The sequence below is a fragment of the Corylus avellana genome, chromosome ca7 (assembly GCF_901000735.1).
Source record: "Corylus avellana chromosome ca7, CavTom2PMs-1.0".
NCBI lineage: Eukaryota > Viridiplantae > Streptophyta > Magnoliopsida > Fagales > Betulaceae > Corylus > Corylus avellana.
Window position 1 is genome coordinate 301,102 of NC_081547.1, and position 23,537 is coordinate 324,638.

General features: G+C 36.3%; 1 protein-coding gene across 1 annotated transcript; it reads left to right on the top strand.

The window, feature by feature from the left end:
- Nucleotides 1-11,713: 11,713 nt before the first annotated feature.
- Nucleotides 11,714-17,929, top strand: LOC132186963 (oleoyl-acyl carrier protein thioesterase 1, chloroplastic). Its single transcript, XM_059601092.1, has 7 exons — nucleotides 11,714-12,448; nucleotides 13,224-13,357; nucleotides 13,443-13,556; nucleotides 15,973-16,068; nucleotides 16,795-16,882; nucleotides 16,956-17,024; nucleotides 17,297-17,929. The coding sequence occupies exons 1-7, from the start codon at nucleotides 12,113-12,115 to the stop codon at nucleotides 17,582-17,584; spliced, it is 1,125 nt and encodes a 374-aa protein (XP_059457075.1). The 5' UTR covers nucleotides 11,714-12,112; the 3' UTR covers nucleotides 17,585-17,929.
- Nucleotides 17,930-23,537: the final 5,608 nt, after the last annotated feature.

Below are 23,537 nucleotides of genomic sequence, written 5' to 3' on the forward strand. Positions count from 1 at the left end.
ATACCATCCTGAATAGACAACGGATCTCCACTACTAGCTTTTAGAGCAAAAGAAACCATATCCTCAAAGCCATACCTCTTTGTTGCTTTTCGATCACGTTTCTCTTTGCTTCTTGTTAAAGAATAAGACTTTTCTCGGTGCTATAAGTCTCTTGAAGATTTTCTGTCATCGCATTCATCCGTGAGTGAACACTGTTCATCAAGCTCCACCTCCACGAATTGTTTCTCTTTCTAAACTGTACTTTCAGAAAGCTCATCTAAGTTAACAAACCCAGACTTCTTCGGTTCCTGCTCTGTAACTTCAGGTTCTGAACTTGACCCATCCTTGTACATAGCACACTCATTAAAAGTCACATTCCGACTTCTAATGATCTTCCGATTTTGATCATCCCAAAATCGATAACCGAAGGCCTCATCTCCATATCCAATGAAGAAACACTTACTAGATTTACCATCTAGTTTACTCATAGCATTAGACTCAACATGGACATACGAAGCACAACCAAAAACTTTCAGATGTGAAAGATTTACCTCTTTTCCACTCCAGACTTCTTCCGGTAGTCTATAGCTCAGGGGAACGGAAGACCCCCTATTTATCAGGTATGCAGTAGTGCTCACTGCATCAGCCCAGAAAGTCTTTGGTAACCCAGCATGCAATCTCATACTCCTAGCACGCTCATTGAGAGTCTTGTTCATGCGCTCAACGCCATTCCGCTGCGGCGTTCCCGGGATAGCTTTCTCCATTCTAATCCCATTCACTGCACAAAACTGTTTAAACCTCCTGTCTTCGTATTCTCCTCCATTGTTTGATCTCAAACGCTTGAGCTTCAAGCCCGTTTCAGTCTCAACCATGGCCTTCCATTTCTTAAAAGTCTCAAATACATCAGATTTACTTTTCAAGAAATAAACCCATACCTTCCTACTTGAGTCATCAATAAATGTGATGTAATACCGCGAGCCTCCAAGAGATGCCACTGGTGCGGGACCCCACAAATCCGTATGTACCAGCTCCAACTTTCCAAGCTTAGGTGCTTTGCCAACTTCCGCGAAACTCACCTTCTTCTGCTTCCTTAGGATGCAGCCTTCACATAAATCAGACTCAACTGACTTTAACCCCAGTAGTTTCCCTTTTGACATAAGTACCTTCATCTCTTTCTCACTCATGTGCCCAAGCCTTAGGTGCCATAGTTTTGAGTCAGCAGTCGTATCTACAACAGCATCTGTATCAGCATCTGTCATATAGAGAGTACCCGTCTTATGACCATTAGCCAAAATCATGGCTCCCTTGCTGACCTTCCACTTTCCACCGTGGAAATGAATTGAATGCCCTTCCTCATCAAGTTGTCCTACTGAAATCAGATTCTTCTTCAGCTTCGGAACATGCCTGACCTTCTGTAGCTTCCATACCGAGTCACTGTGAACTCTAATGCGAACATCGCCTAAGCCCACAACATCCAGCGCCGTTCCGTCAGCCAAATACACCTTCCCGAAATCTCCACCAATATAGTTCTCGAGAATTTCACGGATCGCTGTCGTATGAAAAGATACTCCTGAGTCTAAGATCCAAGAATCAAGGGGACTGTCAACTGAAAGAAGTAGGGCATCATATACTTCTTCTGTCACTACGTTTGCATAATCATTCTCAGTCTCCTTCCGCAGTTCCCTGCAATTCTTCTTGTAGTGGCCAGTCTTGCCACAGTTCCAACACTCAGGTTGTCGGTCGAATCTAAATTTGCTTCTCCCTTTTTTGGAATTTGATCTGCCTTGACCAGAGTTTCTATCTTGTCCTCTGCCCCGAGTCTCGAGGTTTAAAGCAGCACCAGAACAAGAGGCTTCACCCGCATCTCTTCTGCGAACCTCTTCACTGAGAATCAAATCTCTGACGTCTTCATAACTCAGTTTACTCTTTCCTACAGAGTTACTCACAGCCATCCTCACTGCTTCCCAGCTATTTGGCAAAGATGCCAAGACGATCAACGCGCGAACCTCATCATCAAAATTAATTTCCACCGAGGATAATTGATTTGTGATGGTGTTGAACTCATTAAGATGATGTGCCACCGAAGCTCCTTCCGCCATCTTTAGGTTGAACAATTTCTTCATCAGATGCACCTTGTTGTTAGCCGATGGCTTCTCATACATGCTTGACAAAGCCGTCATTAGACCTGCTGCAGTCCTCTCCTTTACAACGTTGTGTGCAACTGATTTTGACAGTGATAACCTGATAACTGCTAGGGCTTTACGATCAAGCAGAGCCCACTCGCTATCATCCATGTCGTCAGGTTGTTCTTCCAAAAGAGGTTGATGAAGATCCTTCCCGTAAAGAATATCTTCAATTTGTACCTTCCAAAACCCAAAATCTTTGCCGTCGAATTTCTCGATTCCCATCTTTCCTTCTTCACCTGCCATCGCTCCCACTCGAACCAAAAGCTCTGATACCAGTTGTTAGGAAATTAATCCTATTTCCCAAGACCCGTGAGATGCGAAAAATAAGAAGAATGCGGAATAACAAAGATAAGCAATCACACACGACACAAAGATTTAAGTGGTTCGGCTTAACAAGCCTACATCCACCGGCGGAGACGACCCGGAGAAAATCCACTATCAAAAGATGGAGTACAAAAATAGTAGAAATAAAATCACTCAGATCCCAAAGCCCCAATACACCCAAATCTCACTATCACACAAGAGAGATTATTCCTAAAATAGAATACAAAAGACAGATGTACAAACTCTTCTTTTGCTGGAACAGATGGCGGCTGATCTCTATTTTCTTCTCTCACTCTGCAGCATCATTTTTCTTCTAATCACTTGTTTTTGGCTCCTCCAAAAAACCACCAAGAAGAAAACACCCTTGCTGCCCTTGTACCTCCTTCTCTCAAATTCTCTCTTTTTTCTCCTCCCTTTGGTGCTTCACGTTTTTGGCACACACACAAATTCACCTTGTGCTTTGTTCCTTATATAGAAGCTTTAACTCTCCTTTTACATATTGGTCTAGGACTCCTACTATAAGTCAAACAAGGAGTCTAATTACACATAGGAAAAGGACTCCAAAACAAACTTGGAAAAAAGTCTCCTAAACCCAAAAGGAGTAGAGAACTAGTGGGGCCCACGTGTGATGGGTGACAAGTCACACCTAACATAATCAACTGAGTACGTACTTTTCGCATATATTTAAAAAACAATATTTGAATGCAACTTGGTATACCTTATATTTCTTCTAACACCTCAAATAGACTTTAATTTTGAAGAATAGTATTTACTATGTCAATAAAAATAAATAAAAAAATAAAAAACTTGTTGAAAAATCATTAGAAAAGTTGCCATAGTAAGAAGCACTTTCCAAGAGATTACTCTCCAAACACTAGTTTCCACCTCAGCCATTGTAATTCTGGAAAGCTGCAACTATTTCAAAGCAATGTGACTAGAAATATCATCTACTCATACGACAACATAAATAAAACTGATCAGGTCAGCTATGCGGCAACACACAATTTTTCTCTCAAAATTTCACAAAGAAACCTAGGGATTGTATTGTTTTGAAAAATTAATGGAAAACAAAAATAAAGTTGAAAGGTATATATGAACGATCTTCTCCCTTAAAACTAGATATATTTCCATTTGCAATTCCCTAACTCATAATAAGTACTCTACATATTTGACAAATTTATTCCTGGAAAAGCCCAGTAAAAAGGTAGGTAGATATAGCACTCCAAATTATATGAGTGGAGAGACTTACCAATTTTTTTTTACTTGTCCCCCAAAAAGAAAGATCATACATATGAGTGGCTGCAAACTAGCGTATCTGCTCAAGAAAGGAGTGGTTGTAGAAGTTATTCGATCCCAGAGCCATCAGTCTCGTTGCCGAGTTACAGAAATTCACCTTATTTTTGGGCAAATATACACATCTCCTGTGGAATTGAAGGAAGTCGTACAAACTATTTTGAAAAATGTTATTTCCATAATGTATATATATCCATTACAATAGATATTATACTAACGAGTCAATTCGATCGCTTTATTTTTCCTTACTTATGGCAATAATAATGATGTAAACATTTTACCAAATGAAGCACGTAATATTTACTAGTTGAATTTCCATCCTAAGCTTGTTCTTGATATACCCCACTAAATATTTTCCCTTTCCAATTTACCCCGGACTTCCAACCCCACCGTCCTCCTCGAGCCCGTCGTTAATGCAAATCAGTGAAGAGTAGTAATCAGAATCATCAGGCTCGTCTTTAGTGTCAATATGAAAGCACGCGCACCACTGCAGAGATGTGAAAAAGGCAGTTGCAATACTTTGAAAGAGCAATGCAGCCGCACCTTCAATCTTTCTGGATGGAGAACTGCAGCCAGGGCTCGAAAATGTATGGACCCTCGGCTCAATCAGGCTTGCTTTACAATAGCACAAGTTGGTGCAGCTCACGCAGGTGGAAGTATCGCCCATTGGATTGGAGTGAAGATAGATGTCTCTAGCGGCACCTAGAGTGGTGGGATAGGATTTTAGGGGTATTAATTAACAATTCCCAATTGTAGTATTTTAATGATTTTGGCTTGCTTGGGTTGGAGGATTATATATATATATATATATATATAGAGAGAGAGAGAGAGAGAGAGAGAGAGAGAAGAAAACGATATATGGCCGGGATCGAAAGGGACTATATATATATATATATATATATATTGCTCTATGCATGCATGTATTTAGTGGGCAAGGATCACCTATCTCTCTGTTTATAGGATTTCCCAACGTAAGCGTGTTATGGCACGACGTGAAAGGGAAGCATTTTGTTCCTATTGGATTGATTGGCTCCGTTGTATTTTACATGGCGTTCATTGCAGCAGACATTTGGTTAGGTAACATCGTTATATTGCACATGATCCATGAATTTCTATTTAAAATCTATATACAATCATCTTGATGGTGACTGCTACTCTCTAGAATCTTGTTTTATTTCTTTATATATATATATAATGATCAGGAAAATCCAACTCTTTTAAAGCTAGCTACGGTCATGATGCACTACCCCACCTGGAAATTAAACCCCTGCATATAGAGGATGAATCGATGGTAAGGGAATTATGTTCAATCATTGGCTATGGTCCTATGGAGAATTGGATTTCATGCGTGCGCTTCAAGTTGCGAGTGGTTAGTGTAAAGAATCAAGAAAGGGATATAGAGCTTAATTATTTTCAGCGTTGTGTGTAAAGTATTTACGCAAGAATCTGACACCACGAATTTTGGCTAAGGAAAGACTAGTATGAAGCAATACCTTTCCCACAAAGTGATTTCAGAATCCAAGCGCGCAGCATAAACGACTAATAATTAGCTATTGCAATTATTGAAGTGAATACAAAATTAAGGATCTTCTTTAATTGTAATTGTAAGGTACGTCAAAGGGTATATATGGTTGTCAACAAAGGAGATTATGGTGGTGATTTTTGGAATCCGCTAGCTATTAAAGTCTCTAGGATGATTAACGAGATGCACAAAAGGATCAGATCCTTTCATAAATCATAATATTGTTTAAGATAATGCATAATTGATGTACAACAAAGGCATCAGACCACATGTTTAGAGAGGATAATTAGGAATTTTCATCTTCATTGCCCATCATGATCAATAATACGTCAATTTTTATATTGTCAATTTAAAGTATAGGATTAAGAATTGTGAGATAGATATACAATTAAGCATGTTTTGGAGTAATCATATTTCAATGATTCGTTTTTGTTTTGTATGTATGTATAAGAAGCTCACAGGATATATGACACGTGTTTTTAAATTATTCTTCAGCCAATTGCATTATTGCAATATGTCACTTTTAGGACTTAGTCTATTCCCAGACAAGTTATAACTGGTCGGTTGGAGAAAACTCCCATGAATCGCGCGACAAAGAATGAAAGGAGCAGCCGATTGGTTGGACCGTGCGGGCCATATTTGCAGAGTGGAATTTGGCAAATAATGAGAAAGTCAGAATGCTAGATTTCTAGTATCTTTCTTCTTTTATTTTTTAATCTCGATCTCTTCATTTGGTTGGAGATGAGTTTGACATGGGTCGAGTGAAAATATTATTAGTGATTTTCTCTAAACTAATAAACACTGAACATTACACCAATGGAAAAATAATTAGGCTCTCTTCCAATCATTCCATCTCTATTGTTTATTTATTTTTCCAATAAATATTTACTGATTTTTTCACTAGAAGCAGCCAAACTCATCAGAAAAGTACTGTAGCTTAGTTTGTTAACATTTTTTTCTTAGAAAAGAAAAGAAAATATGTTAGCAAATAACCTAAATACAAAACACTCTTAAAAATACAAAAATAGTTTTCACATTTATATTTCATGATAACATTTTTTTCAAACTAAAAATAAAAAATAAGAGAAACTTCACTTAATCCCATGAATTGTCGTTGCTTTTGCAATTACTCCCCATAAACTTAAACGAACTCTCAATTTAGTTTATTAATCTTTCAATTGTTTTCAATTTCACCCATCCATTATGATTTTTTGTTAAATACTATCAAAAATTTTAAAATACCCCTATTTTTTAAAAAAATTATATATTAAAAATTTTTCAGAGATTCATGTGTGAGAATTTTTGTAAATTTCATTCTTAAATCCGGACTAACGCCTAAATCCTTGAAATTGTAATTTTTTTTAAAAAAATGAAAAATTAATACACTAAGTTGAAAGTTTTTTAAGTTTATGAGAGTAATTACAAATGTGATAAAAGTTCAAAAATGTTAAATAAATTTTTCTTAAAAAAAAAAAAAAAAAATAGTATCAAAAACACGTTAACAAACAAAGCCTTCGTCCACTTGAGTTGTAGACTTGTAGTCTTCTAAGCTTGTGTGCCCAGTTGGGCTGGAAATGTTGGGAACCAAGTACGAAGCCCAATCTTCCTACGAGCCCAAGATTGTCAAATACAAGCCCAAGGTTGGGAATTGGATGGACTAGTCTTCGTCCACCACAATGCTAACTATTCAAGACCGACACCCACTGCCACTGGACCAATAAACCACTCATTGAAGGCGAAACCCAAGTCCATGCCATATGTTTCTTCAAAAACAGACTCATTTATGATCTCTTTGACTTTCTTTCCCATCAAATATCAATCTCCAAATTAACCTCAATCATTCAAATTATTGCTCCTTCATCACGTTATTGCCTTACACAATACACAGCTTCCTAACTCTTCATTGCATACTTGACAAGAAAAATCAACAGTCTTTCCGCCGACAATTGCAGGCCGGGAGGACAGGTGCATGGTCATTAAACACCATTCTTCTGTATAGATCCTTCCACGCAGTTCAAGCAAAGAGTAGCTTTCAGAAATTACATTATACTCAGACAAGAAAATAAAGTTAAAGCCCCACGTACGTCTCTTAATTTGTATAAAACGGACTCTATTGCTATATTAATCAAATCATTAAATTCATATTTTTTTTAAAAAAAAATAAGCAGATTTTTAAACATGTTGTATGAATTGATGAGCGATGAATTTTCGTTTAGTAAATATGGATTAATTCTGAAGAAATATATAATAGTGGGAAAAAGGTTGTACCATGCATGCATATGAATTTTCTTTTAGTCTTGAATTAAAAGCAACTCCAATTTTGAGTCTAATCTAATAATTGAGGACAGAGAAGATAACTTATCACGTCATTCTCTTGTTGCTTCTTTTTTTTTTTTTACTTGTTCTCTTGTTGCTTTTCAGTTGCTAGATCTTTGACTGATTTGCTTGTAATAACTTTCAGTTCTTAATGCAAAAAAAAAATTACTTATTCATAAAAATAAATAAATAAAAGATTTCATGTCATTCTTTGTGTGAAGATGGATCAAGTTAAAGGCTTAATGCCTCAACACGTACGTTTACATCTATTTTCAGCGTATGAAAATTGTAATAGGTAAGTCATTTGTAGATATTATTATATATTTATATTGCTTAGTGGCCTCATGGCCGAGGGCTGAGATTTCAAGAGAAAATTTTGATGGGAGCTTAGTTGTCCAAGTAAGTCTTATATAGATGAGTCTCATAAAAACTCTCTCATATTTATTTATGAAATTACTAATAATTCGAACACTAAAATTACTAAAAATTTACATCTCACTGCTGATCATGCATATTTTTATTGGATTGCGCCTATAGGTTGACATAGTTTGTAATGTTAGAAATTCTAGTACAAAAAATAGAATAAAGTATATATTCTTCTAGCTAGCTAGTCTATACGACTTGATGATCTAATTAGCTTGAGTTTTATAATATTTTTATAAAGGGTAGGATAGAGACACTTTTTCAAATTAAAATTATTTATCACAATATTCCTTCCATGCATGCATCAAATTAAGAATAATATACCTACTTTTAATTGACAACCACTATTAGGGCTCTAATAAAAAGTCCATATTATTTTGATCGATCTACTATTTATTAAGTAGCCATTTTTATTATCACTCATAATTAAAATAAAACTCGATCGTATTGCATGCATGCTCAATTGTGGATATATATACATGCACGCAAAGGATGGCGGGAGAGAGGTACACAATCTTCTCAAAGTATAAGTTGGAATATATATATAGACCAAGAAATCTGAACTTCCACTTTACCAACCGAAAGAATTCCAGCTGACAAATCTTTTTGACTCCATCGTTCAATCATCGGCTTTCGGCTACACATAAATTCCTTTACAAGAACATGCCTAATTCTCTTTTTGCCTTTCCCGCTGCGTTTTTCAAGTATTCTCGATCTTCTTCCTTTTAGAATATAGGCCGCCATTATTGTCTTTGGTCAACCTCCGTGAACAACGTCGATCCTTTGGCTCCATATATTTCTTCTGCACCAGCTAGCGTACGTGCCTCCATTATATATATATATATATATATATATATATATATATATATATATATAACGCTAGCTGTTTCTTTTGGTCAAATGTTTCATTTTAAAATTGTCGTCTTCTTCTTCTTTTGCTGCATGTTGCCCATCTTCCAAATTAATTTCACAGAACCCTCATCCAATTCTGACTATCACACCTTTTAGTGCTAACCAATTTCACTGGTAATGAACATTTTACAATATAAATATATAATAGCCAGACATAATTAGTGGTATGTGTCAAAAGTTCTCAACTGAACTTCTTGTAATTCGGGGCAAATTTATAAGTCATGTATGCAAATGGTTAATCATCTGGATGATTAAATTTAAATTATTACTTATTTTAAAAGTTTAACTTAATAAGATTTATTAATTTAATAATTTAATTAATACTTTAACACTCACATTCACACATGGTTTCAAACTTCTTCTCAATAAATAAAGCTCAAGACATTGAATATTTAATGCATGCATGCACATCCACAGTCCAGTACTCAAGATGAAGATATTTGATATATCAACTAGCTGCGACTATGATGTTTTATTAAAAAAATAAGTGCAAATATAAATCAGAAACGAAGTAAACGAAACAAGTAGATAGTGAGCTTGGTGGAACTGTTTGTGGGTTTAAATTTTAATGGTGGCTTCTCACCCTGGCCTCCTAGCCTCCTCTTCTTCCTCTCTTCAGAATTCAATGTAAACAACCACTGGAGTTTTGAGTTCAGTTGGGAAGATTAGAAATAACTCAAAGGTACGTACATGTCGTTGAAATGATCAGTTGACAGTTGAGAATGACATAAATTTGATTGTGTGTGAGCCATGAAAATAAATGTAAGTCCTTCAAAAAAAAAAAAAAAAACTACTCGTCATCAGCAAAATTCTTTCCTAGAAAAGTTGAGGATGATGGAGGTTTTGGACCTCAATATAGGCCCCCTTGCTTGCTTTTGACTGCTATCTTCCCATTCTCAATTTAATTTTTTTAAATAACGTGGCAATCCTAAATGACGTTAAATACTATAAAATCTAATCGAGACTATGAAATCATTTCTCTCCATTGAACTTCCAAAATTCGATTAGATGCTATAATGCGCTGCATGCTCAAGAATAAGCCCATATCCAAGCTCACTTTCGATTAATTGGACAATTTCTAACATTGCATCAAAACTAATACTCATGCTCATAAATAAGTAATTTCCCCTTTCTTAACAAATGAATGTTAAACTGACTCATGGGAAGGGTAGATTACCTCACCAAATAGCCTCCTGGCTTAGTATCATCAAACCCAACATTCGTATTGGTTCTGCACATTTAAATAAGATGTATGCGTTGTCACGCAATAAACTTATTTTTTATTTGAACTTATTTTTCTTACAGTTATATTGTAAACTAGTTGACGAAATATATTAGTAAAAATTAAAAAGAAAAGGATGTGCTAGCTATTGGAGAAAGTTCATTTTTGAAAGAGGTCTCCTAAGAATAGGACGACAAATATGTTCAATTATTCATGAATCACTCGACTGGGTCAGGGTGCATGGGCCTCCAACTTAAACGAGGGCAAAGAATCAAGAACGTCAGCCCAAAAGACTGGTCTTCACCACACAATTAATGGGCCGTTCTAACTCTCTTTAATATCCTGGGTCCAAAATTGCAATCGATCCAACACCCCACGCTTGAAAACCCATAACCCGAAAAGCACACAAAATCAAGACAAGAAAACGAAAACCACCCAAATCCCAATTATTCCATTGAAGAATGAAGGGTGCATTCGATCCGCTCAATAAAATGTTTAGTTAAAATTTGTTTTTGTTTTGTTTTTTTTTTTGTTTTTAATAAAAAATACCTGCATTATTATGGCCATGATGTTTTTTGATCCAAAATGCCAAAATAAAAACTAAACCGTTCAATTGATTACAGAAAATGTCCAACTAATACCTTTCACCGGATGTAAGCTGAATTCATATACAGCTATATACACTTGAGATGTCCCAGTAGAAAAGTACAAATTATAATAAAATTATGAAAGTAACAATGTATTGGGTTGATATGTCAAGTAGGAACCTAATAACAACTATGAGCGAGTGGTAGCTGTTTCTTAGACAAAACTTAAGAGTTATAGTGGGCTATGTTACTTGAATTTTACATAATAATAATAATAAAAAAAAAGTTAATATAAGTGGGTAGATGAACCTCACACATATTTCAATAGATACACGTGTGAGACCCACCTACCCTCTCACATTAGAATTAACTGTATGTATTGTATACAATATAAATCACCCAATCTTATCCCGTAACTTAACGTAACTTAATGGTTAATTGCATAGGTTAGGGCTGCTGGAAGCTACACATCTTCCGTAAGAGGGCAAAAGTCTCTGGACTTTTTATTTTATTTTATTTTCCACTCTCTTTTCTCTGAGAAAATTAATAAGCAACAAGTATTATAAAAGAGAAACGTAACCCACTTTGATGATATGATTACCAAGGAGGACTTTGTAAAATGCTTTGATTTGCTGGTGGAAGGAGCTGTTATGGACTCTTCCGTAAGAGTCCAAAAGTCTCTGGACCTTTTTTTTTTTTTTATCCTGAGGAAGTTGGGATCGAACAAATATTATTATAAAAGAGAAACAATAATAGGAATACTTTGTAAAATGCTTTTATTTTATATCCTTTAAACCCGCCCCGAGTTAATTAAATCTGAAGTTGCCTTTTTTATCGGACCTAGCGGAGCAAGTCAAAAGCTTTCGTGTTTTTGTTTTCCTAGGTTTCTGTTTTTAAAACAGACTAGGACTGCAAATCGCAGTGGTATCTGTCGTGGTAAAAACGGTTTTGCTGTTTTGGAAACAGAAAAACGCCAACACCGGAAAAGTGAAAACCCACACCCACACCCACACCCCCACTGGAACGAGTATTTACTACTACGCGTGGACGGTGGACCACTGGACCAAAACCACCACGTGGTCAACACAAATAACCTACTGTCTCCCACCGCCTCCCGAATCCCGATCCATCGATCCATCCAGACAAAAGCCAATTAGCTCATTGGAGTGGCATCCTCGTTATTTCTTCCCAATCCGCGTGGCATTTTTACCTGTCCTCAAACTCCCTCGGTACCATCGACTAAAGCCAGAGTTCCCCGTACCTTTTAAAAACACAGAAATCTAAGCAAAACACACCCGCAGTCGAAGACACAAAACGCGAACTGGTTTTGGGAGAGAGAGACTGAGAGATGTTGAAGGTCTCGTGCAATGTGGGCATGGACCAAATAGCCCTAGCCCAATGCGGCTTCCTGGGCCGGCCCATGCCCTTGCCCGCTTTCACTCCCCGGAGAAACCCCGCCGTTTCGGGCCGTCCGCTCAGTAAAGCTCCAGTCCTGGCCGTCGTCTCGGACCGGGGCGGCTTGGGGCGGGCGATCGTGTCCGGGTCGGAGAGCCTGGCAGACCGGTTGAGGCTGGGGAGCTTGACGGAGAACGGGTTGTCTTATAAGGAGAGGTTCGTAGTGAGGAGCTACGAGGTCGGGATCAACAAGACCGCTACAGTTGAAACCATTGCAAATCTCTTGCAGGTTCAAAAGAAAACCAGAAAGTTCATATTTTGATTCAACTGGGTTTGATTTAATTTCAACTCTTTGGTGGTTTTATGGGCCATTTTTGGGTCTTTGGCATCTGGGTTTGTTGGTGATATTCTCTGTCACAAACATTTGCTAGTGTTTTGTTTTGAATTTTGGAGGTCGTAGTTGAACTTTTGTAGGGATTGTTTGGTATTGTTGGTTTTGCTCTTCTCTCATTTATACTACATTTTTCTTTTAAATCTAATAGATATCAAATCTTGGATTCTCAGCAATTGGGATATGTTTTAAATGTCCATATCTGTCTCTGTCCATTTATTTTTCATGGGAAAGTTATGTGGGTGTCAATTCTATTGATTTTTGGCAAATTTCTGGATTTTACCGCCGGGTATGTTGCATGGCTTTGTTATTGACTTGCTTAGACCGGTCACTCTGCTCTAAAACTATCGATGTCTGAACATCTTCATCTGCTTTCTATTACTCTGTCAAGTCCCTTGTTGGGCTGTAGACTCTGCATTCATTTCATTTGCTTCCATAATAGAATTTGAATTCTTTTTATTTGCTCTTATTTGATTTCTATATAAACTGTGGAATGCTACAATAAGTGTGTAAATTCTCAACTACTATCAGTTAGGGAACTGCTGATAATTTTTACTTCCAAAGATTAGTATTTGAAGTTTAGGTTCTATTCTCTTTGAAGCTTCCCATATAAATGATTGGGTTTTCTCAAAGAATTTCAATATAACTATTTGCTTGGAAATTTGTGATGTAGGAGGTTGGATGTAACCATGCTCAGAGTGTTGGATTTTCAACAGATGGTTTTGCAACGACCCCCACTATGAGGAAATTACATCTCATATGGGTGACTGCTCGCATGCACATTGAAATCTACAAATACCCAGCTTGGTATTTTTTTTGTTCATATTACAATTTTGGTTTCGAATTCTTACATGATGAATTTTATTTTGATACACATGGGCGTGTGGGACAGGAGTGATGTAGTTGAAATTGAAACGTGGTGCCAAGGCGATGGAAGAATTGGAACCAGACGTGATTGGATAATCAAGGACTGTGCTACTGGTCAAGTAATTGGAAGAGCGACAAGGTAAATATTAAGCTACTCTTTCTTTTTTACTTTCTTTGCTTTGCAAGCAACAATTGTAAGTTTAAATAAACAGAGTGACGAAATATAATGAAAGCACATCTTTCTTATACTTCTGAATGGGGCAATTTTATACATGCATCACTAATTTGACCAGATATCACCCATACTTCCATTATCTGATATTCAAGTTCTGAGTGTCACTTCTTTGAGGATTATTGGATGTACTTCTGGATGGTTTTGGGGAAACACCCTCATTTTCCGTTGCAGTGTTATCTACTCTTGAAAGCATCTTGGATATAAATCTCGTATTTTCTGTAGCTGAAAGTTTTAGTCAAACTATTACCAAGCGTAGCTTGTTTTCTTTGGGGGAGCATGTTTGCAAATAGAAAGTTGTGGAACTTCTCTGCTTGTCCATGAACGAAAAAAAGGGTCAGATATATTTATCTTTATCATATATGGTAAGAATCATGCATCATAGCTTATGTCAGATTGCTGCAAGATGTAGTTGTTTATGCTTTAATACGTGCAGAGACCAGTTAAGAGTACCCAATGCATTACCGTGTATATTGTCACAAATGTTGCACCTGTGGAGTAGAGTTTAATAGTTAAATGGTATTATGTTGGTGCCTTGCAGATACCTTAATAAGAATAGCTAGGCTACATTGGACCTGGTTGTGTAACAGAACATCCCTTTTTCAGTGTGGGATTCTATACCCTTCTGACCTTGTCAAGAATAATGCTGCAAATTGTAATTCCATATCTGGTTTCTGGTAGATGGAAAGTTAGAAATATGGAAAGTTATCAAAAAAAAAAAAAGATGGAAAGTTAGAAATATTATCTGTCAAAATGGGTTCTAATATATTGTGTAGATTATAGAATGATAAGGGTATAAAATTACCGAAATTTCCAAGAAAAAAACAATTGAGATGCCTTTAAAGGAGTAGAAGAACAATTGAGCTTAATGTTTCATTATGATCTTACCATGTTAATTTATTATATTGATAATAATTATCCAGGAATAATGTGATGTATATAACATTATTCTTTGCCTAAACTTGCCATGATAGAACATATATTATGGGATGTGTCATCATGGATTTATGTGCATTTTGTTGAACTACAACAATTCTTAGATTTTTTTTTTTTCCTTCTCTCACTTTTCTATTTTAAAAAATATAGGGTTGGTTTGGTAAAGTTTTGTGAAGTGCTTTGGGTTTTGAAAGGAATTTTGGTAAAAGTGAAAATTGAGAATTATTTTTGTGGGCTACTTTTGAAAAGGTGTTGTTTGTGGGGTCAACAAAAGAAATTTTGTTTGGTTAGGTGTTTTTGGAAAGCAAAAAACTTAAAATTTGAGTTTACGGGAGCTTGCATCCATGTGAAGCCTTCCAAACAAATTCGGCAGCCACCACGGCCACCATCAGAGTGGCTACCAAACATAAATAGGCTGCCAAACAGATTGACAACCACCGTGGTGGCGACCACAATGGCTGCCAGAAACGACCCCATGGTAGTCGCCATGCAAATATAGTGACCACCGCGGGGCCGTCACGTAGTTGCCAGACAGATTTGGCAGCCCTACATTGGCCATCATGCTCATTTGACGGCGGCCACCACGGGGCTGCTGCACAAATCGGTGGCCACTTGGTAGCCTCTATCTGTAGAAGTCATCCTCCACTTTTTTAATTTTTTATAAATAACACGATGGGCCTTCACCCTTGAAAATAAGTATGTATCTTTTTTTATAAAAAAAAATCCTATGTAAAGGTGTGGAACCTTTTTAAAAAGTGTTTTGTGATTTTTTTTAGCATGTTTGTGCATTATGTTTTGCTTTTTGAGAAGTGTTTTGGTATTTGTTTCGAATAGTGTGGTAATGGTGAGGGCTACATTTGAAAATCTGTTTTGGTAACTTTTTTCTGAAGAGTGTTTTGCAAATTTTGAAAATTGACAAGTGTTTTTGAAAACTTTACAATATATTCTACATAGACTTTAAAATTCTACTACAACAACTTTCAATTTCTTACTATAGTAGGATCTATGCGAATCAGAAAATAAATGAAGCCACTTAGATAGGTCAAGAGTTATCCTGTTGGAACAAAACTAGTTGTTAAACCTGATGGTTCTCTTGACCATTGACATATGGTAGTCTGGCTGTGTGCTACAATGTGCTTGCTTCAATTATCCACCTTGATCTTTTCCTTCTTTTTGTTTTTTGTTTTTTGTTTTTTTTTTTTTAAAAAAAAAAAACTTTGTTCAGTACTTTATCAATCTAATAAAAATTTTGCGGAAGCTATCAAACATCTGTTGTCAGATGAACTCAACAACATGACTTCTTAGCAATGCTTGACGTTATGTCTGACTTTGTCTATCTGATTTGAGATGTATTGTCAAAGTTTAACGTGGGAACCTTATGTTTCAGCAAGTGGGTCATGATGAACCAAGACACCAGACGACTTCAGAAAATTAGTGATGACGTCCGTGAAGAGTATTTAGTTCATTGTCCGCGTGAACCCAGGTAGAGATTTTTGTTTGCTCTAGGCCTAAGATATCAGATTTTCTCATTAATAGTTGTATTTTGTTATTAACATGTAATGCATGTGGAATATTGGCTGTGTCATAATTGACGGTTGCAAGATGACATGGTTTTTCTTGGCGTAATTTGTTGTCTGATTGTTGAAACCCTTTTGCTCACTGCTTTGTCATATGTGTGACTGGACTGGGCAGCTTAAATTAGCTTAAGACATTATAAATATACAGATATTATTCATCAATATATTGAATTGGAACGAACTAATTTATTTACTGAGCTGTGGAGGAATAGATAGTTTATGGATACATAGGTTTGAGGTGCTTTCTTTTCTGTATTTTTGTCTTCACAGTACTATGATTTCTGTACAAAGAAATGAGAGCCATTTTGAAAGTATAGATGAAGCAGTGGCTATTTCTGTTTTCTCTTTTGTGGGGAGGTGTAGGGGTTGGGTTTTGGGAGAAGGACCTATTTTCATGTCTCACGAAAGATTTTGAAACTCCAAAAGATTGCTAGATATTGGTTGATACGTTACACTATATGATTGAAAAAATTCCAATGGATATAACTTTGGTGTACACAGCGTTTATAGCTTAAGTCAATAAGTTCTGCTCAACTCTAAAGTCCTAAATGTCATCCTATTCTTATTCACATTTTGGATTTTGAGTGGCATATTTTTCATTTCATTTAATTGGTCTTGTTTGGCTTTTATAGATTGGCAATTCCAGAGGAGGACAGTAGTAGCTTGAGAAAAATACCAAAACTGGAAGATCCTGCTCATTCTTCGAAACTGGGACTTGTGGTAAGATCATTTGTTTCATCTAAATTCTTTGCACAGTTTTCCAAGTTCTCAGTATGCTTTTGGTTTTCTGCAGCCCAGAAGAGCCGATCTGGACATGAATCAGCATGTTAATAATGTCACCTACATCGGATGGGTTCTGGAGGTTGGAGGCTCTTTCACTTTACAGCAATTATTCTTGCCTAATGGAGCATTTCTTTGCTTTCTTGGGATGATTAATTCTTTGCTGATCGATTTGTTAAAAGTAAAATAAGAAACAGAAAAACAAGCATAAAAAGAAAAGCTGATAGATTAGTAATCTTTTCTTCCCCACTAAACTATAAGTTCGATTCTTATAATGACTCTTGTTTGTCTTGTTGCTGATACTTCATGTCGATCTTATAAAGCTGATAGATTAACATATTCTCTCTACGGCAGAGCATTCCTCAAGAAATCATTGACAGCCATGAACTGCAAACTATTACCTTAGATTACAGGCGGGAGTGCCAACATAACGACGTAGTCGATTCACTTACAAGTGTGGAACCAGTTGGGGAAGCTGAAGCAGTGTCTAAGCTTCAAGGAACTAATGGGTCTACTGCTGGTGTGGAAAAGAAAGAAGATTTACGTCAGTTTTTACATTTATTGAGATTGTCAGGTGATGGGCTTGAAATAAATCGAGGACGCACCGAGTGGAGAAAGAAACCTGCCAGAAGATGTAATTGAGTCGGCTCCACCACCTTTTCTTGCTTTAACCAGTTTTCCTAGTGTTCTTTCTTCTCATGTCTTCTTCCTTTTCTAGCGCCAAAGTTGTGCCATTTTCAGGAGCTGTCTATAAACTCTCATTGCATCATGCATACAGATTGTCATTGGAGACTCCAAATTTTCGGTTAGGTTGAGAGAGGAAGATGGACTTTTGATTTTTCGTACAACTTCCTCAAACTTCACGAGTCAATTTTTGTATTTTTTTTTTTCTTTATCATGTGTTACTTGTATTTAAACCTACACTCCATTGATGAATTATTAGCCTTGCTTTCTGTGAGTAAAATGCTTTGAGTATTACAGTTTTTACTACAATTTTTCTACAAAGTGACGTTCTTACTCCTAGCCCAAAGAGATTTCGTGACATCAATGCCTTCTTTTCCCTGAACTTTGTCCGATGGACTGAATGAAAAGAAAACCTATTCTCTGTGGATGCTGAAACAGTTGAGCTTTTATATTGAGGACAATGTTTTCCTTCAAACTAGCTTCAAAGAATTATTGAATTAACTTGTATTTTTAGAGCATTTAATTTTAATATACATTTTTAAAAATGCATGTGATTCTAAGGAAAGGTTCGGGAGTAATACAGTAATACATCACTCCCTCATAATTCCCTCCCATCCTTCCAAAGCTTATGTTGCATGGTTCCTAACCTTTTAGCGCAAGAAAATTGGTCTTTTAGTTAGAAGAACTGCCTCACATAAGTCATAAACTTTGGAAGAATTGGAGGGGCATAGGGTTGACGTGTAACATTAACTCAAGGCTCGATATCTCATATGCAAATTCCATGATTCCAAATTGTTAGACTTATGTGGCGCAAAATATGAATATAATCAGAAGTCTAAGTAGTGGGAAAAAAAAAACTAATTTTAAAGGGTTAGTATTATAAAAATTATAAAAAAAATTTAAATTTGAAGGAGAATGGTGCTATGAACTCTTAAGGTGAGAGTAGTTCCGCCTTTGCATAGTAAGCTCTGTCATGTACACTTACTTCATTCAATATACATGCACATCAACACATTCATATTTTTAGTTTGTGCATTCTTTGCCATGAATTTGTGAGCAACCTCCTCCTATCTTCAACTTTTCCTCTAATGGTCAAAATTTTTCACTTACAAGCAATCAGAAATTCTATTTTAAAAGCAAATTATGTACAAATATCATTTTCATCCATTTAATCCAAGGGGTCATGAGCCACCAAAAAAATTACTAATTTTATCTATTTCCAGCAGCCAACATTATCACAAGAACAATAAAAGAAAGCATGGCCCATGCATAATTAAACACCATAATTTCAATGGATCACCATCATATTCAAGTTGTTAATTAGGTTTATTGAACACGCCTAGTTTTTCTTTTAATAAAAAAATATTATAAGCTTAACATGTACTCTGCACTAACTCAAGATCGGTCTAGACAACATGTTTCATAAGCTTCAAGCATGAATATGGCTGGGTTAGTTGAGCCCTGATGAAGCCTAAGAGTTGAGCTTGACATAGAACAAGAACAACAACTATGCCATCTTCAACAAGACATGAAAACAAAAGCATAATGTTTCTTTTTTCTTTTCTTTTTTTTTTTTTTTTTTTTGCAAGATGGAAAGAGTATATATATATATGTGTGTGCGCGCGCGCGCAATTAGGTATCACAATATTATTTCTTGTCTTCGCAATTTAGCTAGGGTTGAATTTGCATACGAAAACTATGAATTTAATTATGATCTGACAAATATTTCTTTGTGAACCAAACTTCTTATTACTGCAAAAACTTGACAAAATAGGTTATTTGCGTATGTCCGCAGTCTACAATTGTTTAGATTTGTCAGCCACCACACCACACCATATAGCTCCACCTACTCAACCAACCTCTCTACTTATATGGTATAACCCATCAGATCATTCTACTTAAAAAGGTAATGCTTCAAAATGATTTCACAATCCAATCCATTTTATTCATTGGGTCATGATAGCGCCACTAACTTATTCCCATTTATGAGTATCAGAAGATTCAGAACAATCTAATATAAAAACAATCAAAGAAATTATGGGCCATGCAAAATTAAAGACTAGATGATCACCATGGGCCAGCCACCGTATCCTTCTTTTCTCTAACAACCATTTAATTAATTTCATTCCTAGACCACGTACAAAGGGTGCATTCATTTTCACTATAAATTAGGGTGGCCTTTGAAGTAATTTTCTCCATGCAAAACGTAGTTAATTAATCATTAAGACTGCAGAGATAGAGATCATGAGTATGGAGAAGAGTACTACTAAGGCATCGCTCTTTTTTGCCCTCTTGCTTATGGCATTCTTGATTGGTACGGAAGGAGGAAGGGATGTTCCAAAGAAAGATATGGTCTACTCTCCTCAGACTTTCTTGGGCTTAGGCCTTGGTTGGCCATTTCTTGGGGGATGGCCTTGGCCTCTTTTTGGATTCCCCGGTGCTTTTGGTGGTGTAGGCAAAGGCAGCCCTCCTGCTCTCGGCCCTGGTCTCGGAGGCCTTATTCCTGGTATCGGAGGAGGCGGCCCTAAAGGTGCTGGGAGCATCCCTAATATTGCTGATATTAATGGAACTGAAGCCACATCTCCATGACCAAATGCTACTGCTATAAATATATATGAATGTTTCTATGGTGTCTTTACAAAATAAAGTAGAATAAATAACGAGCCTTGAATGGTCATGCAGTGGCCTCTTTGGAGGTGTTCAGCCAATATCTCTACATATGGCTAGTGCTAAGTAATGGTCTATATATGAGTAATCAAATAAATGTGTTACAGCGCTATATATACATGTTGCCTCTCTCTCTCTCTCTCTCTCTCTATGATTGATGACGATCCGTACGTACGCGAGTGCTTAATTGCAAAATATATATGCACACGATTAACTCCCTGAAGAATGCGAAGAAGATAATTTACATGTGTGTAAGAGCGACTGCCCATTAATCCTCACCCTTAAGGAAAAAGAAAGTATAGTTACATAAAGGTAAAACTCCTACAATTTTCTTATTCACTAAAAATTAAAGACTTAAGAAATATTCAAGCTTGGTTGGTACATTTCCTTTTCCAAGTTTAATGGGCATTAGTGTTAAAGATATATAGAAGACACAAGTATCTCAAATACAAGTAAGCAACCCAACAATCACAATTGTCCCATAATTCACGCACAACAACAGCTACTCAGTCCCATGATTCACGTTGAATATTCATGCCCAACATGCATGATTTATGGGATGCATTCCCCTTCATACGTACGTCTATATATTGTCCTCTCTTGTAACCAAAATAGATTGAACAAAAATAAGATAAAACGTAGTCTTTACTTTCACCTTCGTTGTTCTTCGCACCATCTCACCTTCCTTCTTCTTAAAATTACAAGAACATTTTTAGTTGTTTGAAGATTCATACTTTGCTCCAAAGTCACGCATGCATCATGCAATATGCTTCAGCTAATTTTCATTTTTGGAAAAGATGATGGGGTTAGCCATCAGAATATTATAAATTAGCCCTTGAAAAATTTACGCATAAATAAACCATTTGTTTTAATGGCCTTTCCACGTGACGCACCTCTAAACATATATTACAAGCCATCATTAATGTCTATGAAATTTATCTAGCTAGCAACTTCCTGAGGTTAATTAATAGGCCACTCCAAGTGACGGGAGATTTAGGTGAGCTTTACATATGCTGAAATTTTACATGCTCCTTCATGTATAGGCTCAAAATCCATTTTTATAGATAAGACGTAACAAGTAAAATATTTAATTTTAAATGGGGATGAATTGCGGAGTCGGTGTTCAAATGCATGACATCTGACTTTAATATATCATGTTAAATCACAATTTTTTTTCTAAAAGCTTAAGCATATAGGTAATGATAAACTTAAGCATTTAATTAATATTTTAACATATCCCCTCACGTGTGGCTCAAACTACATCTTAATAGATGATACCCAACACATTAAATATTTAGTTTTAAATGAGGGAGTGAATTCATGTGGAGTCAAGGTTTAAAATCATAACATCTAGTTCTGATACAATGTTAAATAACTAATTATATCAAAAATTTAAGCTGATAGAATAAAGTAAATTTAATTATTTAACCAATACGTTAACATCTTCAACTGTTCCTCAACTTTTCCACTAATGGTAAAAAAATTTCACTTACAAGCAATTAGAAAATTCCACTTTAAAAGCAAACTATATACAAAAGTCATTTTCATCCATTTAACCCAAGGGGTCATGATGCCACCAAAAAATTTACTAATTTCATCTATTCCCATCGGACAACGTTATCACAATTAGAACAATAAAAGAAATCATGGCCCTTGTAAAATTAAACACCACAATTTCAATGGACCATCATATTCAAGTTGTTAGGTTATAATTATTTGAGTACGTGTACTCAAGACCTAGCTATATATATATATCCGTGGTCTACAATTTTTTAGGTTAATTTTTCAGTCACCACACCATATAATATATTTATATATATGGCTCCACCTACTTAACCAACCTCTCTACTTAAGGTATAAATATAACTCATCAGATCATTCCACTTAAAAGGTAATGCTTCAAAATGATGAATTCTCAACCCGATCCATTTTATTCATTGGGTCATGATGGCATTGCTAAATTATTCCCATTTGTGAGTATCAGAAGATTCAGAACAACCTAATATCAAAACAATCAAAGAAATTATGAGCCATGTAAAATTAAACACTAGATGCTCACCATGGGCCGGCCACCTTATCCTTCTTTTCTCTAACAACCATTTAATTAATTTCATTCCTAGACCACGTAACAAAGGGTGCACTCATTTTCACTATAAATTAGGGTGGGGTTGAAGCAATTCTCTCCATGCAAAAACACAGCTAATTAATCATTAAGACTGCAGATCGAGACAGAGATGAGTATGGAGAAGACCACTAAGGCATCGATCTTTTTCGCCCTCTTGCTTACGACATTCTTGATTGGTACGGAAGGAGGAAGGGATGTTCCAAAGAAAGATATGGTCTACTCTCCTCAGACTTTCTTGGGCTTAGGCCTTGGTTGGCCATTTCTTGGAGGATGCCCTTTTTCCGGATTTCCAGGTGGTTTTGATCTCGGAGGCCTTATTCCTGGTCTCGGAGGCCTTATTCCTGGTCTTGGAGACATTATTCCAGGTCTTGGAGGCCTTATTCCTGGTATCGGAGGCCCAGGCCCTAAAGCTAATATTCATGGAGTTGAAAGCACACCTCCATGACCAAATGCACCTGCTATATATATATGCATGTTAATTTCTATATATGGTGCCTAATGTAATGGTGCCTTTGCAAATTGATGTAGAATAAATAATGAGCCTTGAACGGGCAATGGCCTCGATCTTTGGGGTTGTTCAGCCATCTCTACATGTGGCTAGTGCTAAGTAATGGCATATGAGTAATCAAATAATTAATATATGTGTTATAGCTAAACGTTGCCTCTCTCTCTCCCTCTATGATTGATGACGATCCAATTAACTCCTGAAGAATGCGATTCTTACAGTCTTATTAAAACTAGAAGCCAGAATATTACATGCATGTGTATAAGAGTGATTGCCCAATAATCCTCGGCTTTTAGGAAAATAAAGTATAGTTTCAAGCTTGGTTGGTATATTTTGTTTTCCCGGCCAGTTTAATGAGCAAAGTGTTACAGTGATGATAGAGGACGTACACAAGTATCATAAATACAAGTAAGCAACCCAACAGCTACAATTGTCCCATAATTCTCAGTCCCAGGATTCACGCTGATATGTCCATCTATGGTGCAATCAGCCATTCATTGATTGTGTTCCTCATAATTAACGTTAAAATAATCAGGGCTAATAATGTATGTCCACAACCTGTTTTTGTGCCATTTAATATTATAAGTTGTGATTTTAAAGCAATGACTTGTGAT